Raw genomic sequence first — 20354 nt, forward strand, 5'->3', positions numbered from 1 at the left:
AATGGAGGTGGTGTCACACGGCTGGCCCAGGTCACCTCCGGGGTGACTAGAAAGGGGAGGTCTGGGGAGCAGAAGGACCGGCCTGAGGAGACGCGAGGACAGAGGGGCGGGGAGGGAGGGAGGGGGTCTCCGGAGAGGGGCGGGCTCTGCAAAACCCCAGGACCGGGGAGAGGACGCGGCCTGTCCGGGAGCGGGGCGGCCGGCGCTGCCCTCCAAGGGCCGAGAGGGCGAAGCTGCGGGGCGCGAATCCACCTCGCGGAAGAGGACTTTATAGGGGAAGGCGGAGGTAGTAAAGGGTTTAAAGCAGGAAAATGTCACGAATAGAGATGTCTACCTGGACCGAAGGTAGAAAAGCCAAGGGCACCGGGACCCGCCTCAGAACGATTTCAAACCCAAAGGAAAACATACCCGACCTGTAACAGCGACGTCTGGATTTACTGGGTCGGAGGGCCGGCTGCTGGGAGTTAAGGTCCGTAGTGACTCCCAAGACCCTGAGGGTGGAGTCAGCGGGACCGCGCAGCACAGATTTACACTACAAACGAGAAACACGCTGGGCAGTGCAACCTCCAGTCCGCACTATCCGCTTCCCGGTCCATAAAAAGCTGCGCGCGCAGAGTCTCCGGCGGGGCTTCCGGGGGCGGGGCCTGGGCGCCATCGGCGAAGGGCGGGGCGAGGAGGGAGCCGAGTCCAGTGCAGGCAACGCCGGGCTGCGGGGCCGGTGATGGGGAGGGAGGGGTAGTTCCCCCTGCCTCGAAACTGCTCATTTTAAGTGTCTGTCTGGAGAGGGGACTGCGAGGCGCAGGTTTAAGCTAGAAAAACAATGTTAACTCACGGCTCCCAGTGTGACCTTCGCTCCGCACTATTTGCTTCCCGGTCTGAAAGAACCTGCGCGTGCACATACGGGCTACGGGCGGGACCTGAGCGGAGCACCACCACCAAGGGGCGGGGCGTGAGGGGCCCAGGCCTGCGCAGCGACTGCGAGAGGGAGGGGCGCGTGCCGGCTAGAAGCGTGGTCTGCGCGTCTCTTTCCCAGCCAAGCGCTTTTCGAAGTTTAGACATGCTTGAGGGTCTTTGTGTCGTGTGAGGTAGCATTGCTTCCAGCTTAGTTTAAGTTATTGTCTTTAATAGTTTTACAGTAAAAGCTTACAGTTTGGTGGGCCACTTGGTTTGGAAATTAAGGTATTTTCTTTTTAACAAGCTGAAAACGGTTTAAGTCAGAACCTATTTCTGCCAGAGGGCTGAACGCCCGTCCTGAACTGAGAGAACTGGGATCTCAGTGAGGGATTGATGTGGGGTGGTGTTTGGAGCCAGGAACATTTCCTGCAGTTAGAATTAATTTAAGCAGTTTAAATAAACAGCAACTGGAGTTATCTCTGTAGGGATTACAAGCTAGAGTATGAAATACAAAACTCTCCCTGGGTAGAATGGGCTCTTTAATACTAAAACGCTGTGAACAGCATTTTGTTTCTAGTCTCCATTCACCCAGGAGGCCAAATTCAACTGTGTTCAGTTCCAGAGACTCTGATGGGGACAAGACCTGGATGTGAGGAGTGGAGGGCTAAGCAGTGACAATTTAGGTCCCTAATCTTTGCTTTAAAAAAGAGCAAAAGTTTTTTATGAACTGTATAAATTTGTCGACAAAAAAAAAGTCAATAGTCAATCTAAGGAAGAAATGGAATATTTTATTTAAGCCAATCTGAGGATCATAACCCGGGAGACAGTCTCTCAGAGAGCTCTGAGGACTGTTCGGAAGAGGTAAGGGTGAAAGCCAGTATGTATATATGTGATTTTGGGGAAGAGATACAGTGCAATACAAGCACGCGTATTGGAAGGTTACTGCTGTTGGTGAAGAACAGCTGTCTTAGTTAATGGTTTTAGTGCTTTTTTAACTATGGAAAGATGCAAGAAACTGGGTTCATAAAATTGTCTCCTAAAAAGATCTAGCTGTGGGCCAGTTCTGCCAGTTTTCCCAGAGCAGAGAGTGCCTCATCCTGATCTTCGCCCTGAATTCCTGTCAGGGTGGCTGTAGTTCAGTGACTGCGGTGGCTAACGTCTTGTTTCTTGTAGAACTGGATGGTGAGCAACATTCTCTATTTTAAAAACCCCTTCCCTTTCGGTCTTAAGTTCAACCAAGTTTTGGGAGGCATTTCGTGACCAATTTGTCCCACAGTGCTAAGAATGCTCACTCCCAGGTCAGGTCAGATTTTGTGGATGGGCTACTCGATGTGCTGTAACTGGACTAAGCCCTCTTAACAGTAGACAAAAGCCTCTGGACCGCCTATCTTACTAGTCTGTTATGGCCCGGGTTCCCTCTTGTTGCTTCTTCCCATATCTAGAGTTACACTATTACAATCATTGATCTTATAGGACTATATTTGGTCAACTGTTTCAAGTCACATGGTCACTATTATTTTTATTGGAGGCTCGGTCACACATTTGGTAATGCAAGAAACAATAATCTTGTAAAATAGGCAGAATACAAGTAGTATAGTTATTATCATTAATAAGGTCCTAAGTTAAGTATTTAAGTTACGAACTTCCACTAGGTGCGACCCATTATCTCCCAAGGTTGTCAGACCCAGTCTGTTCTGCACCAATTGTTATCTCTTTTTTTAAAACATTTAAAAAAATTGAAGTATAGTTAATTTACAATGTTGTTAGTTTCAGGTGTACAGCAAAGTGATTCAGTTATACACACACATATAACATATTATAATATTTATATATTATATATATCCTAAAGTATATATATATAATATATACTTTTTCAGATTCTTTTTCATTATAGGTTATTACAAGATACTGAATATACTTCCCTGTGCTATGCAGTAGGTCCTTGTTGTTTATATTACATATAGTAGTGTGTATATATTAATCCCACACTCCTCTAATTTATTCCCCCCACTCCCCCTTTCCCCTGTGGTAACCATAAGTTTTTCTATGTCTGTGAGTTTGTTTTGTAAATAAGTTCATTTATATCAACTTTTTTAGATTCCACATGTAAGTGATAGCATATATTTGTCTTTCTGTCTTACTTCACTTAACATGATAATCTCTAGGTCTATCCATGTTGCTGCAAATGGCACTATTTCATTCTTTTTTATGGCCGAGTAATATACCATTGTGTATACATACCACAGTTTCTTAATCTATTCATCTGTCGATGGACAGTCAGGTTGCTTCCATGTAAATAGTGCTGCTATGAACATTAGGGTGCATGTATCTTTTTGAATTAGAGTTTTCTTCAGCTATGTGCCCAGGAGCAGAATTGCAGGATCATATGGTAACTCTATTTTGAGGTTTTTTTTTTTTTTTTTTTTTTTTTTTTTGCTGTACGCGGGCCTCTCACTGTTGTGGCCTCTCCCGTTGCGGAGCACAGCCTCCGGACGCGCAGGCTCAGCGGCCATGGCTCACGGGCCCAGCCGCTCCGCGGCATGTGGGATCCTCCTGGACCAGGGCACACGAACCCGTGTCCCCTGCACCGGCAGGCGGACTCTCAACCACTGCGCCACCAGGGAAGCCCTATTTTGAGTTTTTTAAGTAACTTCCATACTGTTCTCTCCATAGTGGCTGCTGCAACTTATATTCCCACTAACACTGTAGGAGGGTTCCATTTTCTCCACACCCTCTCCCTCATTTATTATATGTAGACTTTTTGATGATGGCCATTCTGACAAGTGTGAGGTGATACCTCTTTGTAGTTTTGATTTGCATTTCTCTAATGATTAGCGATATTGAGCATCTTTTCCTGTGCTGATTGGACATTTGTATGTCTTCTTTGAAGAAATGTCTCTTTTGATCTTCTGCCTATTTTTTGAACCAGTTGTTATCTTTTAGGGAAATAGTAGATTGACATTGTACATAAAGTTCACTAAAGATGTCTGCATGTGTAACACAGGTGGTGAGTCACCATGACCCCTTACAGGATTGAGAAAGGAATGTTATCTTTTAAGGAGTTACGTAGTTAGCACCAGAAGAATAAAAGTTGATCTTTAATGTTGAGCAGGTGTTTTTCTTGTCTTGCCTTTAAAATATGATTTAATTCATCAAATTGCATTTTTATATAATTTTTATTCTATTCCACACTTGAGATAAACTTGTTCACTTCATCATATACATATCAATAATATGTAAATATAATGTAATTTCAAATTTATTATACATTCATTCTGAAAGTACCTGGAAAGTTTATTTTTTATTTTAAAATTGGAAGATTTATTTCCTTTCAGCTTCATCTCAACCTAAACAAACTAAAATAATTCTTCAGGGACTTCCCTGGTGGCGCAGTGGTTAAGAACCTGCTTGCCAATGCAGGGGACACAGGTTTGAGCCCTGGTCCGGGAAGATCCCACATGCCACGGAGCAACTGAGCCCGTGCACCACAACTACTGAGTCTGCACTCTAGAGCCTGTGAACCACAACTACTGAGCCCGTGTGCCACAACTACTGAGCCCGTGTGCCACAACTACTGAAGCCCGAGCGCCTAGAGCCTGTGCTCCGCAACAAGAGAAGCCACTGCAATGAGAAGCCCGCGAACCACAACAAAGAGTAGACCCCGCTCTGCACTAGAGAAAGCCCACGCGCAACAACGAAGACCCAACGCAGCCCACAATGAATTAAAAAATAAAATAAATTAAAAAAATAATAATTCTTCAAGTTTTAATACAGATATTCTGATTCTAGTATCAGGGTAAGAAATTTAAAAATCCATTTTGAGATGTTATTCATTCATGCCATCCTCCCTGACAGTGAGAGACATACGAAAGGCTTGTACTTGGGAAATAGTTTAATGTCATTTCTAAATGTATTTTCATATTGGACTATAACTTAATGGAAATATAACTGTTATATCGTAACTCAGTGATGTTCAGAATTGGGAAATCTACAATAAATATTTCCCATGAAGCAGCAGAGATGTCAACAGGATTTCCCTGGAAATGGCAAACATACTCAATTGAGGATGAACTTAAAATGTTATTTTAAAGTTATGTTTGTTCTGAAAGACATGAAATAATTCTTACCTTATACTTATCAATTATATTTTTAACTTTTATTCATTTTAATTTCCACATATAGTTGCCTGGTAATTACACCAACATAATGACTTTCTTCACTCTTAACTGCTCCACATCAAGAGCTATGCGTTCCCCTAATTTCTCAGCCACTGTGCAACTAGGCAAGACCTTGAGAACAGTTTCGCCAAATAGAGTGTGAGTGGAAGTAACGCATTACTCATCTGAATGACCAAATCTATATGTCATAAATCACAATATCACAATCAGAACTTACTCTTATACAAATATACCTGAGAGAAGGGAAAACACATACCCACAAAGACTCCTTGTAAAAGATGTCCATAGAAGCATTTTTCTTAACAGCCAAAATGTGTAAAGAACCCCTCCAATGAGTGACAACTGGATAATCAAACTGTGGATATTACTTACTCAGCAATAAAAAGTTATGAGGCACTAATAAATGTTACAATATGGATGACCCTTGTAGACAGTAAACTAACTGAAAGAAGAGAGAAATAAGGCCACGTTATATGACTTAATTTATATGATATGCCCCAAAGAGCCACATTCATGCAGACAGAAGGTAACTTAATGTTTCCTTGTGGCTGGAGATGGAATATGGAATAACTGCTAAAGTGTGCAGGTTTTTGTTTTTTACAGGGGAGTGATGAATGATGAAAATACTGTGGTTGGACATTGTAAATATACAAGTCCTACCATACCGTGCACTTAAAAAGTGTGCATTTTATCGTACGCAAATTATACCTCAACAAAACAAAATCTAGTATCTCCATATCAAGCTCAGGAAAGAGATCTGCTCTATTATACTAACCATGGCCTACAAGGTGTTGGGGATATGAGTTCCAGTTTCCATTGTACTAATGGAAGGAAAAGATGACAGGAATAAGGGCAAGATGGGGAGGAACTGAAGAGATACATTGTAAGATAAAATTAACATATCGAGTTTCCAGAAATTCCAGTGACGCACCTGCACATTAGCAACAAGCCTCCTGCTTCCACATTCTGAGACTTTAGTTCATTATCTCGTATCATTTCAATTCTCTCAACCTAAATTAAAAAAACGTGAGAGGCCTCTTTCTTTGTGTTTATATAACACATGCTTTGTACCTGTCATTGCTCCATGTACATTTTCATACTACACAAAACTGAAAATAACTTGATTTATGCATCCTCCAGATTTTTCACTGAATCCATAAAAAGGAAATACAAATTAAGTACACAAATTGGGCTAAACAGTATTTTAAAAAGACGATAAATGTGACTAACAAAATGGAATGTTTCTACAGTTTAGAAACTATGCAACATATTGCTTATTACTGTAACTTCAAATAGATTTTTATAGCCTTTCAAAAATGGCTATTATGAAAAAATATTGAATCATTATGTACTGTCTCATACACACTTCCACATATTTTCATGAAACAAGTATGAAAATATCTTAGGCAATTTATGTAAATAGGATTTCACAACCATTTTCAATCATCATATTGTGCAATGGGACCTATGTGTGCATCAGGAGAAGGAATGGAGCAAGTATGTTATCACAGGATGAAAACTGTTGTCTCTTCCCAACCAAGAATTCAGGAGTTTCAAGTGTAAACATTCAGTTTTATACGAAAGAGTCTGTTTCCATTGTCGATGTCTGACTACCACCACCTTTAAGCCTCACTAAAACCTCTTCTGATTCTGCCCAACTGGGCAGGGCAGGCGATGATAAAGCCTGAATGCTCCCTCCCTTGGCAGCAGTTGTAGGTTCACACCACAAGAAAGCACCAGCACTCCAGCCTGGTCCTGTATCCACCCTAACACAAGCCAGTCACCATTCTCTGCTCTCTGTAGCCATTTTTGGAACAACTTGAGAAGTCTACCGTGCTCTCCCCAGAAAGGCTCGTTAAGTAACAAACATTCACACGCAAACACTCTGGGTATGGAAGCATTAGTCCGGACATCCAAAACCTGAGTGGGGCTGTCCTCTTCCAGCAGAGTCAGCACAAGTTCAAGGTAACAAAACATGTGTTACAGGGTGAATATATGAGCTATCCAAAAAATTCTCATTGTGTATGTTCATTCTTAAAAGGAAACTCATGAACACCGATCCTTTCAAATTATTTCCCTGAGTGCTCCAATTACAAAAAATAGGCTGTTATATTTATCTTTACTTCTGAAATTTCTTCTATTTTCTTATATTTTTCGTATCCTTACTATATTTCTATTTTCACTTCATGTAAAGGTGCAATCCATGGGTCTAATTTTGGCCTCCACACACAAAAAGGCAGGCAAAACTATAATCATATCGTGTATATCCATGAATGGGGAGGCAGGTATTAGGGTGTGAGAATCTGAAATTTCACTGTATTTTTATTATAGCCACAGAAATAATCTAGGATACACCATGGAGTGAATAGCTAAATGCAAATTATGTATACATTTTCAAAACTGTAAGTTGTTTGAGTCTAACATGGAAAGAGACTGTTATAGATGCCATTCAACCCAAACAGCCAAATAATGTATTATTAGTGTTCATCTATTCTGTCACTCCCCAGGCTCTCAAATTTATATCATATTGTATCTTAAAATTGTGTCCTAGTTTTTCTAGGTTACACGGATATGAATAAACCCCACCTAAAGAAGTAGGTCCTTTTTTATTTTTTTGGCCATGCAGCGCAGCTGGTGGGATCTTAGTTCCCTGACCAGGGACTGAACCTGGGTCCTTGGCAGTGAGAGTGCAGAGTCCTAACCACTGGACCGCCAGGGAATTCCCAAGAAGTAGGTCCTTTCATCTTACTGATCCCTTCCCTGAAACCATCATGGTGACAAATGAAAAGCATGTAATGAAACTATGACATCAACAGGTTTCTAACTTCAGGTTGCAGATCATCAACAATAATGTAGCTTTTTCAAGAAACCTCAAATAACTGAATTTAAAAATTTCACAAACTGAAGATAATTAAACTTTCCCACAGACGTCCTTTCTCCACTGGCAGATTTAGTTCCCCGAGTATAAATTTTCTTATGTGTAAGTCGATTGACAGCACTGGTTGAACACTTTATCACCTTTGTTACATTTGTAATGTTTCTTTCTGGTATGAATTCTTTGTGGTGTATCCTGAGGTCACTGCTTAAAGGCCTTGACACACTTGTACAGTTTCTATCTTATGTGAATTCATTCATGACCACAAAGGTACACATTTCTGACAAAGCTGATCACTGTCATTACATTTGGAAGGTTTCTCTCTAGTAAGAATTCTGTTATGCTCCACAAGCCTCGTTGCAAGCTTTGCCACATACTTAAGTTTTATATGATTTCTCTCCTTGATGGAGTCTCTGATTTTAAGGCTTGACCACCTGCATAAGTTTTATCTCAATCCTTTTATTTGTATTATATTCTTTCTACTATGAATTCTCCAATGATCCCCAAAGCTTCAGCTTTTAATAAAAGCACCGCCACATGTATCAGCTTTATAATGTTTCTTTTCCGTATGTATTTTCTGATGCCTAGCAAGGTTTGTAAATTGGGTAAAAGCTCTGCCACACTCCTGACATTTGTAAGGTTTCTCACCAGTATGAATTATCTTATGTCGATTAAGATGTGAACTATCTGTAAAGGCTTTGCCACACTCATTACATTTATGAGATTTCTCTCCAATATGAGTTTTCTTGTGACGCCAAAGTTGTGAATTCTGGATAAAAGCCTTATCGCATGTATTACATTTATAAGGTCTTTCTCCTCTATGAATCCTCTGATGTGCCGCAAGGCTTGAGTGATGGATAAAAGCCTTGCCACATAAATTGCATTTGAGTTCTCCAGTGTGAGTTCTCTCATGACCCCAAAGCTGTGAATGTTGCATCAAAGCCTTGACACACACACTACATTTATTTGGTTTCTTTCCAGTATGCCTTCTCTGATGCCTACTAAGACTTGAAATTTGGGTAAAAGCTCTGCCACACTCATCACATTTGTACGGTTTCTCTCCAGTATGGATTGTCTTATGTTGAGTAAGATTTGAATGTTTTGTAAAGGCTTTGCCACATTCAACACATATATAAGGTTTCTCTCCAGTATGGACTCTCATGTGTTGGGTAAGGATTGACCGCACGGGAAAGGCTTTGCCGCACTCATCACATTTGTAAGGTTTCTCACCAGTATGAATTTTCTCATGAATCCAAAGGAGTGAACGTTGAATAAATGACTTCCCACACTCATTACACTTGTAAGGTTTCTCCCCAGTGTGCAGCCTCTGATGACTTGCAAGGACTGAATTTCGACTAAAGACCTTGCCACACACATCACATTTGTATGGTTTCTCTCCTGTGTGGATTATCCGATGGTTCTTTAGGGCTGAGTGCACACTGAAGGCTTTGCCACACTCATTACATCTGTAAGGTTTCTCTCCAGTATGGATTATCTTATGTTGTGTAAGATTTGAATGCTTCCTAAAGGCCTTTCCACACTCAACACACAGGTAAGGCTTCTCTCCAGTATGGATCCTCTTATGCTGAGTAAGGCTTGAATGCTTCCTAAAGGCTTTGCCACACTCATTACATGTGTAAGATTTCTCTCCAAAATGCACCGTCTGATGACTTCCAAGGATTGATTTTCGACTGAAGACCTTGCCACACACATCACATTCATATGCCTTCTCTCTTGTATGGATGACCTGATGTCGACTGAGGTTTGAGCGCTGATTAAAGGCTTTGCCACACTCTTTACATTTGTAAGGTTTCTCTCCAGTATGAATTCTCTGATGACATGCAAGGTATGAATTTCGACTAAACACCTTACCACATACATCACAATTATATGGTTTCTCTCCTGTATGGATTAACTGATGTCTACTGAGGTTTGAGCCATAAGGAAAGGTTTTGCCACACTCATTACATTTGTAAGGTTTTTCCCTGTATGCTTTCTGGTCTTGTGTCAGTATTGAAGGATGCATAAAGTCATTCTTATATGTATTAGAAATGTTGGTTTGGACAATAGGAGAAATTGACTGACGTGGTAAAAATGAGGTACTACTGTTGATACTCTTGTCAGCCTGATTAAATTCATCAAATTTCTCTTCACTTTTAAATATAAGCGGGTCATCCCGAAAGCTTAATGTAAGCTTATTTTCAATAAGTTTGTTCCCAGTATCCCTTCCACCATGTTGATTTTTTCTGTCAGTGAGATCTGCACTATGGGTTATAGGCATTCCTTTGTAATTTCTTTCATCATCTCTCCACTGACACTCAAACATATGCATGTTTTCCTGGATCTTCCTGAAGTAAAAATCTCTGATTTCATGGCTTTCATGTCTTCCCAACATCACTGTTCGGAATACTTCTCCTGTGTCACTGTTCGCTTTTGGTTTTAATTTCTTGATCATATGTATATGAGAGACAGCTACAAGATATAAAGAAACATAGGTATCCTATTAATTACAGATCGTAAATAAATGTTTCATGTTGAAAACGTGATATGACGCCAAAGGTAATACTTATCCTGAACAGAGTTATAAAACTTCCCAACCATGATCTTCAAATTTTTTGACACACTAAAGAAACAGGATCCTTTATTAATGAAAGAATAATCACATGTAATTCAAATTAATTTTAGGGTAGCCTAGTCAAACACCCTACGACAAAAACACTCACATTGTGCAAACTTAGCTCTCAGAGAAAGGGTAGTTTCCACCATGACCACAAAGATCACATGCCTGTTGGGAGTAAACATACTGCTGTCTCATAACTGAGGAGAAAAAACCGTAATATATATTTTATGCATAATTATTGTACATAAATAAGTACTAAAGGACAATGCACTGTAATGGTAAATAATCCAAAACAAGCTTATCTAATGAATAATCTAAATAACTCGCAGTTTAGAATCACAACCATTGTAGCATTGAGAAAATAAATCAATAAAACAATTTATAAGAAAACAAAATATTTATCTTAATACACATTATAAATCCACATGTACCCATTGAGAATAGGCATTTTACAGCATTAATAAGTGGTGCGTGTCAGATATATTGCATAATACATGCTGAAAAAACATCATCTATAAATCACAATATAAATTGATAAATATTCTAGTAAATCATGATAAAGCCAGCATAAATAATAAGTCACCATATTATAGAAAATTTTACTCTGTGGAACTCTTAACATTCCCCCTTTAGAATAAAGAAAGGACTTATATTCTAGAAGGAGCACACAATATGAGAACTGGGAGTTACGTTGAAATCACCGACTCATGCAATATCATGTCAGGAAAATACATAACATTATAAAGAAGAGCTGGAGGAAGAAGTCAGAAGTCACAGTTACGATTTCATGGCTGCAGTTATATCAGTCAATTAATGGAGGAATTCCCTCTCTATGCAGTGCGCTTCAATTATCCTGTTCACTGGCACCAAATTATATGTGATACAGAGTAATGTGCTTTGAAAATTTACTAATTAAGGTCAGAGGCAACACTGTTGAGAATATACTGCAAAATAAAAACATACAAGGGGGCTTCCCTGGTGGCGCAGTGGTTGAGAGTCCGCCTGCTGATGCAGGGGACACGGGTTCGTGCCCCAGTCTGGGAAGATCCCACATGCCGCGGAGCGGCTGGGCCCGTGAGCCATGGCCGCTGAGCCTGCGCGTCCGGAGCCTGTGCTCTGAAACGGGAGAGGCCACAACAGTGAGAGGAAATTTCACACACACAAAAAAATAAAATAAAAAAATAAAAAAGAAATCTAAGACTCTTTGTTTGATATTAAAAATAATAGTCTCCCTTTTCCTGGGGTCTCTAATTACTTGAACTCATATCCTGGATCTCTTAACACAATCTCCACCATATAAAAGGCATGAGGAGTGATGTCAGCAAGACGGTAAGACCAATAAACTCAAGGCAATGATTACCCCATGGAGACACCCAGTTAATGACAAAATACAGCCAAAGAGGGAAAAAAATCTTTTGGGAAAACTCTGGAAACCAGTAATAAAGCTGCAGCACTCAAACAAACGACTACCCCCAAAACGTGTTAGAAAGATCATGACGATTTGCTTGCCTTTGACTCACTCACTCCCCAGCACATTGCTGTGAGAATGAATAGGAGAAAGCCTCCCAATACCCAGATCTGCCCTCAGGAGGAAATGCAAATCAAAACCACAGTGAGATATCACCTCACACCCCTTAGATGGGTTACCATCAAAAAAGACAAGAGAGGGACTTCCCTGGTAGTGCAGTGGATGGGACTCCATGCTCCCAATGCAGGGGGGCCCAGGTTCGATCCCTGGTCAGGGAACTAGATCCCACGTGCATGCCGCAAATAAGAGTTTGCATGCCACAACTAAGGAGCCCGCCGGCTGCAACTAAGACTCAGCACAACCAAATAAATAAATAAATATATTTTTTTAAAAAGACAAGAGATAACAAGTGTTGAGCAGAATGTGGAAAAAAGGGATCACTGCTGGGAAGAATGTAAACTGTTGCAGCCACTATGGAAAACAGTATATAATTTCCTCAAAATATTAAAAAAAACCACCCCGCTATCATATAATGCAGCAATTCCACTGCTGGGTATATATCGAACAAAATAAGATCACTGTTAAAAAGATACCTGCATTCCCATATTCATTACAGCAGTATTCACTATAGCCAACACATAGAAACAACCTAAGTGTCCAAGAGATGAATGGATTAAAAAAATCTAGTAGACATACACAATGCAATATTATTTAGCCACAGAAAAGAAGGAAATTCTGCTATTTGTACCAACATGGATGGACGTTGACAGTATTGCTCAGTAAAATAAGTCACACGTAAAAACTAATACTGAATGATCTCACTTATAGGTGGAATATATATATATATAGAAGAACAAAAAAGACCAAAGCTAGCAGAAGTAGAAAAAAGTAGATCAGAAATAAATGAAATAGAGAATAAAAACTACAGAAAACCACCACCACAACTGGGAGGAAGCTTCCCAAATTCCAGCTCCTTCCTTAGGAGGAAATGCAAACCAAAACCACAGTGAGCTATCACCTCACACCTGGTAGAATGGCTATCATCAAAAGGTCAAGAGATAATAAGGGGAGGTGAGGATGTGGAGAAAAGGGAACCCAGTGCAATGCTGGTGGGAATGTAAATTGGTGCAGCCACCATGGAAAAGAGTATGGAGGGTTCCTCAAAATATTTTAAAAAAGAACGACTGAAACAGGAGGGAAGGGGGCAGGGCACAATCTTTGAAAGAATGACACAGCCCGAGGACATGACATAAACTGATTAGAACCAAATGGATCCAAGATGACGGACAAGTCAACTTGTTCCACTAGACCTTGAGCCTCAGTATACACTCACATCAGCAAGCTAAATGACATACCTACAGGCCATGACAGTTCCAACACCGACCATAAGGATCAAAAAGTGGGTGGTGGCCCAATTCCTGGAAATCCCCACCTCTTCCTAAAATAGCTGGAATACTCCTCCCACTCATTAGCCTATGAAATTACCCGCTCTTATAAAAACTGACAACCCCATACCCTGGCGCTTTTCTCATCTTCTGAGACGGCCCACCCTCTGTCTGTGGAGTGTGTTCCTCTCTAAATAAATCCACTTCTTACCAATCACTTTGTCTCTTACTGAATTCTTTCTGTGATGAGACGTGAAAAACCTGAGCTTCATCAAGTCCTGAAACCAGGTGTGTGATCTCAGTTGGAAGACTCTGGGTTTTGGCTGGGTTCAAGTCCCAGCTGTGTGGGTTCAAGTCCCAATCTGGGTTTTGGCCAAGTTCGAGTCCCGGCAGGTGGGTTCAAGTCCTAATCTGAGGTGCGTGGTTTCACTCCCATAGGATATAGCAATCCCACTTCTGGATACATACTGAAAGGAAATGAAATCACTACCTCAGATATCTGCCTCCCATGCTGTTGCAGCATGATTTACAACAGCCAAGACATGGAAATAACCTAAGTGTCCAACAGCATGTAAATAAATTTTAAAATGTTACACACACAATGGAGTATTATTCAGCAATAAAAAAATTAAGTAGTAAATCCTGCTACCTGTACCAGCATGGACAGACCTTCAGGGCATTATTCCACGTGAAGTGAGTCAGGAGAGAAACACAAATACAGTATGACCTCAATTATATCACACATAGTGGAATTTTAAAACAAAAACAAAAGCCAAATGATTAGAAAAAGAGTAGAATAGTGGTTGCAGGAGCTGGGGATTGGCAGTTTCAGTTATAAGGTGAATACATTCAGGGGATCTAATACACAGCATGGTGACTGTTGTTAACAATACTGTAATTATATACTTGAATTTGATAAGACAGTAGATGTTAAATGTTCTCACCACACACACACACAAAATTGTAATTATGTGAATTGATGTATGTGTTAACTAAGCTGTGGTCATTATTTAGCAATATATTATATGTATATCAAATCATCATTCTGTACACTTTAAATTTACACCATGTTATGTTTGATTATATGTCAACAGACCTGGGGAAAAAGAAAATACAAAGGAGTACACAAAAGAGATCCTGGTTTATCATGTGAATAAGAATTTCAAAAAAAAAAAAAAAAAGCAGAGAGACAGAAAGGAAAAAAAGATGGGGAAAAAAAAGATCTCAAAAGACCAAAACAGAGCCAAAGCTCCAGAAGGAAAGAAATAAGAGTAAGATTAGAGATAAAGGAACTAGAAAATAAAAAAACTACAATCACAAAACTAAAGGTTGGTTCTTTGAGAGACAAAATTTACACTCAGCAAGATTAAGAAAAAATCAGAAGACTCAGCTAAAATCAGAAATGAAAGAGGGAACATTACAACTGATTACAACTGATGCTACAGAAATCAAAAGGATTATAAGAGAATAGTATAAGCAATTCTATGTGTAAATACAAGGAGAAATAGCTAAATTTTTAGCAACACAACCTCTGAAGACTGAACAATTCAGAAATACAAAAACTGAACAGACCTATACCTAGTAAGGAGATTGAATCACTAATCAAAAAGCATTCAACAAAGGAAAGCCAGATAGCTTCACTGCAGAATTCTACCCAACATTTAAAAACAATGAATGCCAATCTTCCTCAAACACTTGCAAAAAAACATGAAGTGGAGGAAATACTTCCAAACTCATTCTATGAGGCCAGAATTACTCTAATACTAAAACAGACAAAGACACTGCTAGAAAATCACAAACCAATATCTCTGACGAATACTGATGCAAAAATCACAAATAAAACGATAGTAAACCAAATGCAACACCACATTAAAATAATTATATACCACGACCAAGGGGGATATATTTTTGGAATGCAAGGGCGGTTCAACATATAAAAACTTTTCCATGTAAACCTGCACATTAAAAGAGTAAAAGGAAAAAAAAAAGCTACACAATCATCTTAATTGATGCAGGAAAACTATTTGAAAAAAGTTAACATGATAAAAAACACTCAATATAGTGGAATACAAAACAGCTACCTCAACACAGGAAAGGACATGTATTAAATGGCCAAAACATCATACTCCATGCTGAAAGACTGAAAGCTTTTCCTTGAAGATCAGGAACAAGACAACGATACATGCTCTCACTATCTGTATAAAACATATTACTGAAAAAAAATTACTAGAAGTCCTAGCCAGAATAGGAAGAAAAAGAAATAAAAGGTATCCAGATAGAAAAAGGAAAGAGAATTATCTGTTTCCAGCGGATATGATCAAATGTGGAGAAAGACCTCAAGATTCTGCAAAAATCCTGCTAGAACTAATGAATGAATTCAGAAAAGTTGCAAGATATATTACCAACATGTAAAAATCAAGTGTGTTTTTATACATTAACAATGAACAATCTGAAAGAAAATTGAGAAAACAATTCCACTGACAATAACATCAAAGAATAAAACACGCATAACCTTAGCAAAGAAGATTTGTACACTGTAAACTAAAAACATTGCTGAAAAATATTAGGAAAGATACAAATAAATGCAAAAATATTCCAAGTTCATGGACTGGAATACAATATTGTCAAGATGTCAATATTACCCAAAACAATCAACATCTTCAATGCAAATGTTAGCAAAATCCCAAGTGTTTCTTGTAGAAATAGATAATTTCATCCTAAGATGCATATAAAATCTCAAGAGACAAAGAACAGCAAAAACAAGCTTGAAGAGAATAAAGTTGGAGGTCTCCCACTTCCTTATTTCAATACTTAACACAGGGCTTCCCTGGTGGCTCAGTGGTTAAGAATCTGCCTGCCAATGCAGGGGACAATGGGTTCAAGCCCTGGTCCGAGAAGATCCCACGTGCCACAAAGCAACTAAGCCCGTGTGCCACAACTACTGAAGCCCACGCGCCCTATAGCCCGTGCTCTGCAACCGGAGAAGCCACTGCAATGAGAAGCCCGCACACTGCAACGAAGAGTAGCCCTTGCTCACTGCAACTAGAGAAAGCCCACATACAGCAACCAAGACCCAACACAACCAAAAATAGATAAAAATAAAATAAATAAATTTATTTAAAAAAATACTTAACACAAAGGTACACTCATCAAAACAGTGTGGTACTGGCATAAGGACAGAGAGACCAGTGGAACAGAATAGAGAAATAAATGTCAGAAAGAAACAATGTGTATATGGTCACAAGGGTGTCAAGATGCTCCACAAGGGTGTCAAGATCAGTCAGTGGGGGAATGACAGTGTATTCCACAAAAGATGTTGAGAAAACTGAATATCCACATGCAGAAGAATGTAGCTGGACCACTGCCTTACACCACATACGTCTAAACATGAGCTCCAAAAGTGTAAGACTCCTAGCAGAAAACAGGAGGAAACCTTCATGACATTGAATTCAGCAATGATCTATCAGATATGACATCAAAAGCACAGGCAACAGAAGTAAAAACAGATAAACTGGACTGCATCAAAATTTACAAGGTATTGTGAATTAAAGCACACTCGGTAGAGTGAAAAGACAATCTACGGTATGGGAAGAATATTTGCAAATCATGTATCTGATAATAGGTTAATATTGGGAATACAGAAGGAATTCTAAAAGGGTCTGATCAGCAATTCCATCATGGGGGTAGGGGTGGATCCCCACGCCAACAAGCAATGTTCAGGCATCAGCTGGGTGTCCTACAATTGAACTCAGTTGTGACACTATCTACCTGGAGATAGTCATATCCGACAGGTGAAGGACTTGGTGTTGTAACACTGCCCCCTCCACCTCACACTTTAGATGCCAATCTCAAGTCCAGGATGTCACAGGGCTTCTGACCAGCAGCCTACAGATCAGAGCTTCCAACGATTTATTTGTTAAGAATGTTTCATAGAACTCAGAGAAACATGTTACTTATTAGATCATCAGTTTATTATAAAGGATATAACTCAAGAACAGTCAGCTGGAAGAGGTGCATAGGGCAAGGTATGGGGAAAGGGTTCGGGGTTTCCACGCCTTCCCCCAAACCACCATTCTCCCCAAATCTCCACGTGTTCACCAACCTGAAAGCTCTCAGAACCCTCTCCTTCTGGGTTTTCATGGAGGCTTCATTACGCAGGCATGACGGATTAAATCAGTGGCTATTGGAAGGCAAACTCAATTTCTAGCTCCTCTCTCCAACCCCTCCAATCAGGGGTGAGACTGAAAGTTCCAACCTTCTAATCACATGGCTGGTTCCCCTGGTGACAGCCCCCCATCTTGAAGGAATTTCCAAAAGTCACCTTATTACCATAAACTCAGCTGTGACTTAAGGAGGTTTGTTATGAATAACAAGACACCCATTCTACTTTCATGGCTCCGAAGTAATTTCAGAAACTGAGGACAAGACACCTAATATTATACCAAAAGATGCTCCCATTGCTGTTCTCACTCAGGAAATTCCAAGAGTTGGGGGAGCTCTGTGCCAGACATGGGGAAGAGGGTCCTCCTCAGAACCGAACCATGGTGGCACCCAAATCTCAGCCTTCCAGTCTCCAGAACAGTGAGAAATAAATTTCTGTTGTTAACAAGCCACCCAGTCTATGGAACTTTGTTAGAGGAGCCAAAACCGACTAAGAGACCTATGATCTAGTCATTTCATTTCCCTGTATATGTAACAAATGGAAAGCAGGATCTGGAAGAGATATTTGCATACCCGTGTTCACAGAGGCATTATTCACAATAGCCAAGAGGTGGAAGCAACCCCAGTGTCCACTGACAGATGAATGCACCAAAAGGTGATTATTCAGGCAAAACAACAAAAGACTCAGATCCCGTCATGTGCTACAACATGGATGAACCCTGAGGATGTTATGAAATAAGCCGGTCACAGAAAATACGATACGAGTCCACTTATGTGAGGTTATCAAACACAGTCAACTTCATGGAAATAGAATGGTGTTTGCTAGGGGCTGCTGAGGGGGGATAATGGGGAGAAATCAAGTGAGTTTAAATACTCATGGTCATCAACTGAATCTATAGTCAAACAACAAGAAAAACGTGGTATATGTTAACTCTTCTAAGCTCAAATGATGTAAAACATTAAGAAAGTTATTTGACACAGTAAAAAAAAGAACATGAGGTTGGGGGTGCTTCTACTCTTAATACTATGTATTAGTAGATACATAATTATTTCGAATGAATCAATAATATGCAATGTGTCTAAAATTAATCAATTAGACTTCGTAAGTATCATCAGGAGAACAGAAGTAACCTTATGGAGAAAACAGGTGAATGGCCCTCACGGGGAAGGACTTGCAGTAATGGGCGCTGTAGTCACAGCAGTTCCGTGCAGAAACACTTTCTGGCTGTGGCGTGGAGACTGATGGAGGAGACCCATGTGCACAGAGGTGGTGACCAGCACACAAAGCAGATAAGCCGGAGGACAACAGCACAGCACCAGTAGGAGGGACAACGGGGACCAGGTGCACTTTATATGAAGCTAATGGAAAGGAAGATGGGGAACAAGACGGTCTTCTTGTGTTCACTCAAGAATGCAATTTCCGGAAGAGGGACTGGGAGTTTGGGATTAGCAGATGCAAACTATTACATATATGTATGAATGAATCACTTTGCTGTACACCAGAGACTAACACAACATTGTAAATCAACTATACTCCAATATAAACTAAACTAAAAAAAAAAAGGAATGGAGTTTCCAGAACGTTAGAAGTTTTGCAGGAAATACAGGTGTCAGAAACAACAGTGGAGAAGAAGTTCATAAAGTGCAAGAAATGAGCTAAATTTTCTATAAAACACAATGGCATATATAAGTATTAATTCACTATATCAACATGGACATTATGAACCTAGACAGGGAGCATGATTATTAGAATATCACAGTCATGCCCCCAAATAAAAACTCAGTGAAATTTATACAAAATTCAACAAATTATGTACAGAAAATTGAAAACATACAATAGAAAAAGCAATGAATTTTATATAACAAATTATGGCAAGGCGATCAAATGGTATTCCTGGGATTAAGAGAGTGACAATAAAAAATACATATATTCTCAAGACATTAAAAATCTCAACTTAAAAACTGTAATAAATTTAATTTAATATTGGTACTCCGGTGAAAAGAAGTAGAAGGAATTAATATGTTTTCAAAATATTCTGGACTAAGTGTAGGATTTAGGGAAACAGCTGCTGAGCCATACCCCCAACTCTAAAGGAGGAAATACTGTAGTATATAGAAAACAATATCCACTCCCTAATCCCCCCGTCCCACACACTGCAAATAGGAAACAAAGAACACAAAGAGTAGTAGCGGCTTAAACACAACTTCACTGACGTACTTCACTGACGGTCTCATTCAGCTTCCTAAGTTCCCTCACTAAGCTGCTTCACAATAACGTGTTGAGGTGGAATGAAAAACAGCACACACAGAGGATAAACAGCGTGGTCTGGACAACAGTGTAGTCAGCAGCCTCAGAGATGTGAGGATATGATCTTCATAACAAATGTTCCCAGCAGAAATTCGTGTGTTATTTATTGTGACACAAAGGGGATGTGCATATGTGAACACCACCGTCATGGTGTCCTTGAGAGGTGCTTTCATGACACTCCTCCAAACTGGAAAGATTACGGAAAACACTCATCAGTCAGGCTTTCCTGATACTTCCCACCTCAGTATCCTGGGACATGCTGACCACTCTACTGAGTAGCTTCAAGTGGTGCTTCTTATGTAGCAGGATAACGTCGCCAAGATATGAGTGACAGTATTCTCCATCAAGAATTCTGTTACCAAGGAAACCCACCCCATAGGAGAGTCCACCAAAAATTGTCCGTTACTTAAAGGTGGATGATCACGGCAAAAAAAACAAGATAAAATTTCAGACCCTAGGACTGTG

At 39.9% G+C, this 20354-nt stretch overlaps 2 protein-coding genes across 2 annotated transcripts in view; both read right to left on the reverse strand.

The window, feature by feature from the left end:
* LOC309794915 (uncharacterized protein) overlaps positions 1–579 on the reverse strand; it is a 385639-nt gene extending 385060 nt beyond the window's left edge. Inside the window, exon 1 of the mRNA XM_082606850.1 lies at positions 409–579. The gene's annotated coding sequence lies outside the window, so the exon portion shown is untranslated. The remainder of the gene's footprint in view (positions 1–408) is intronic.
* A 2938-nt stretch (positions 580–3517) lies between these two features.
* LOC309794821 (uncharacterized protein) overlaps positions 3518–20354 on the reverse strand; it is a gene marked incomplete at its 5' end in the record, with an annotated part of 37250 nt that continues 20413 nt past the window's right edge. The window contains one exon of the mRNA XM_082606702.1: positions 3518–10419. Within this exon, the coding sequence (XP_082462828.1) occupies positions 8459–10419 (1961 nt within the window). The 3' untranslated portion in view covers positions 3518–8458. The remainder of the gene's footprint in view (positions 10420–20354) is intronic.

Source organism: Mesoplodon mirus, assembly GCF_964341445.2.
Source record: "Mesoplodon mirus genome assembly, chromosome: 19".
NCBI classification, from domain to species: domain Eukaryota; kingdom Metazoa; phylum Chordata; class Mammalia; order Artiodactyla; family Ziphiidae; genus Mesoplodon; species Mesoplodon mirus.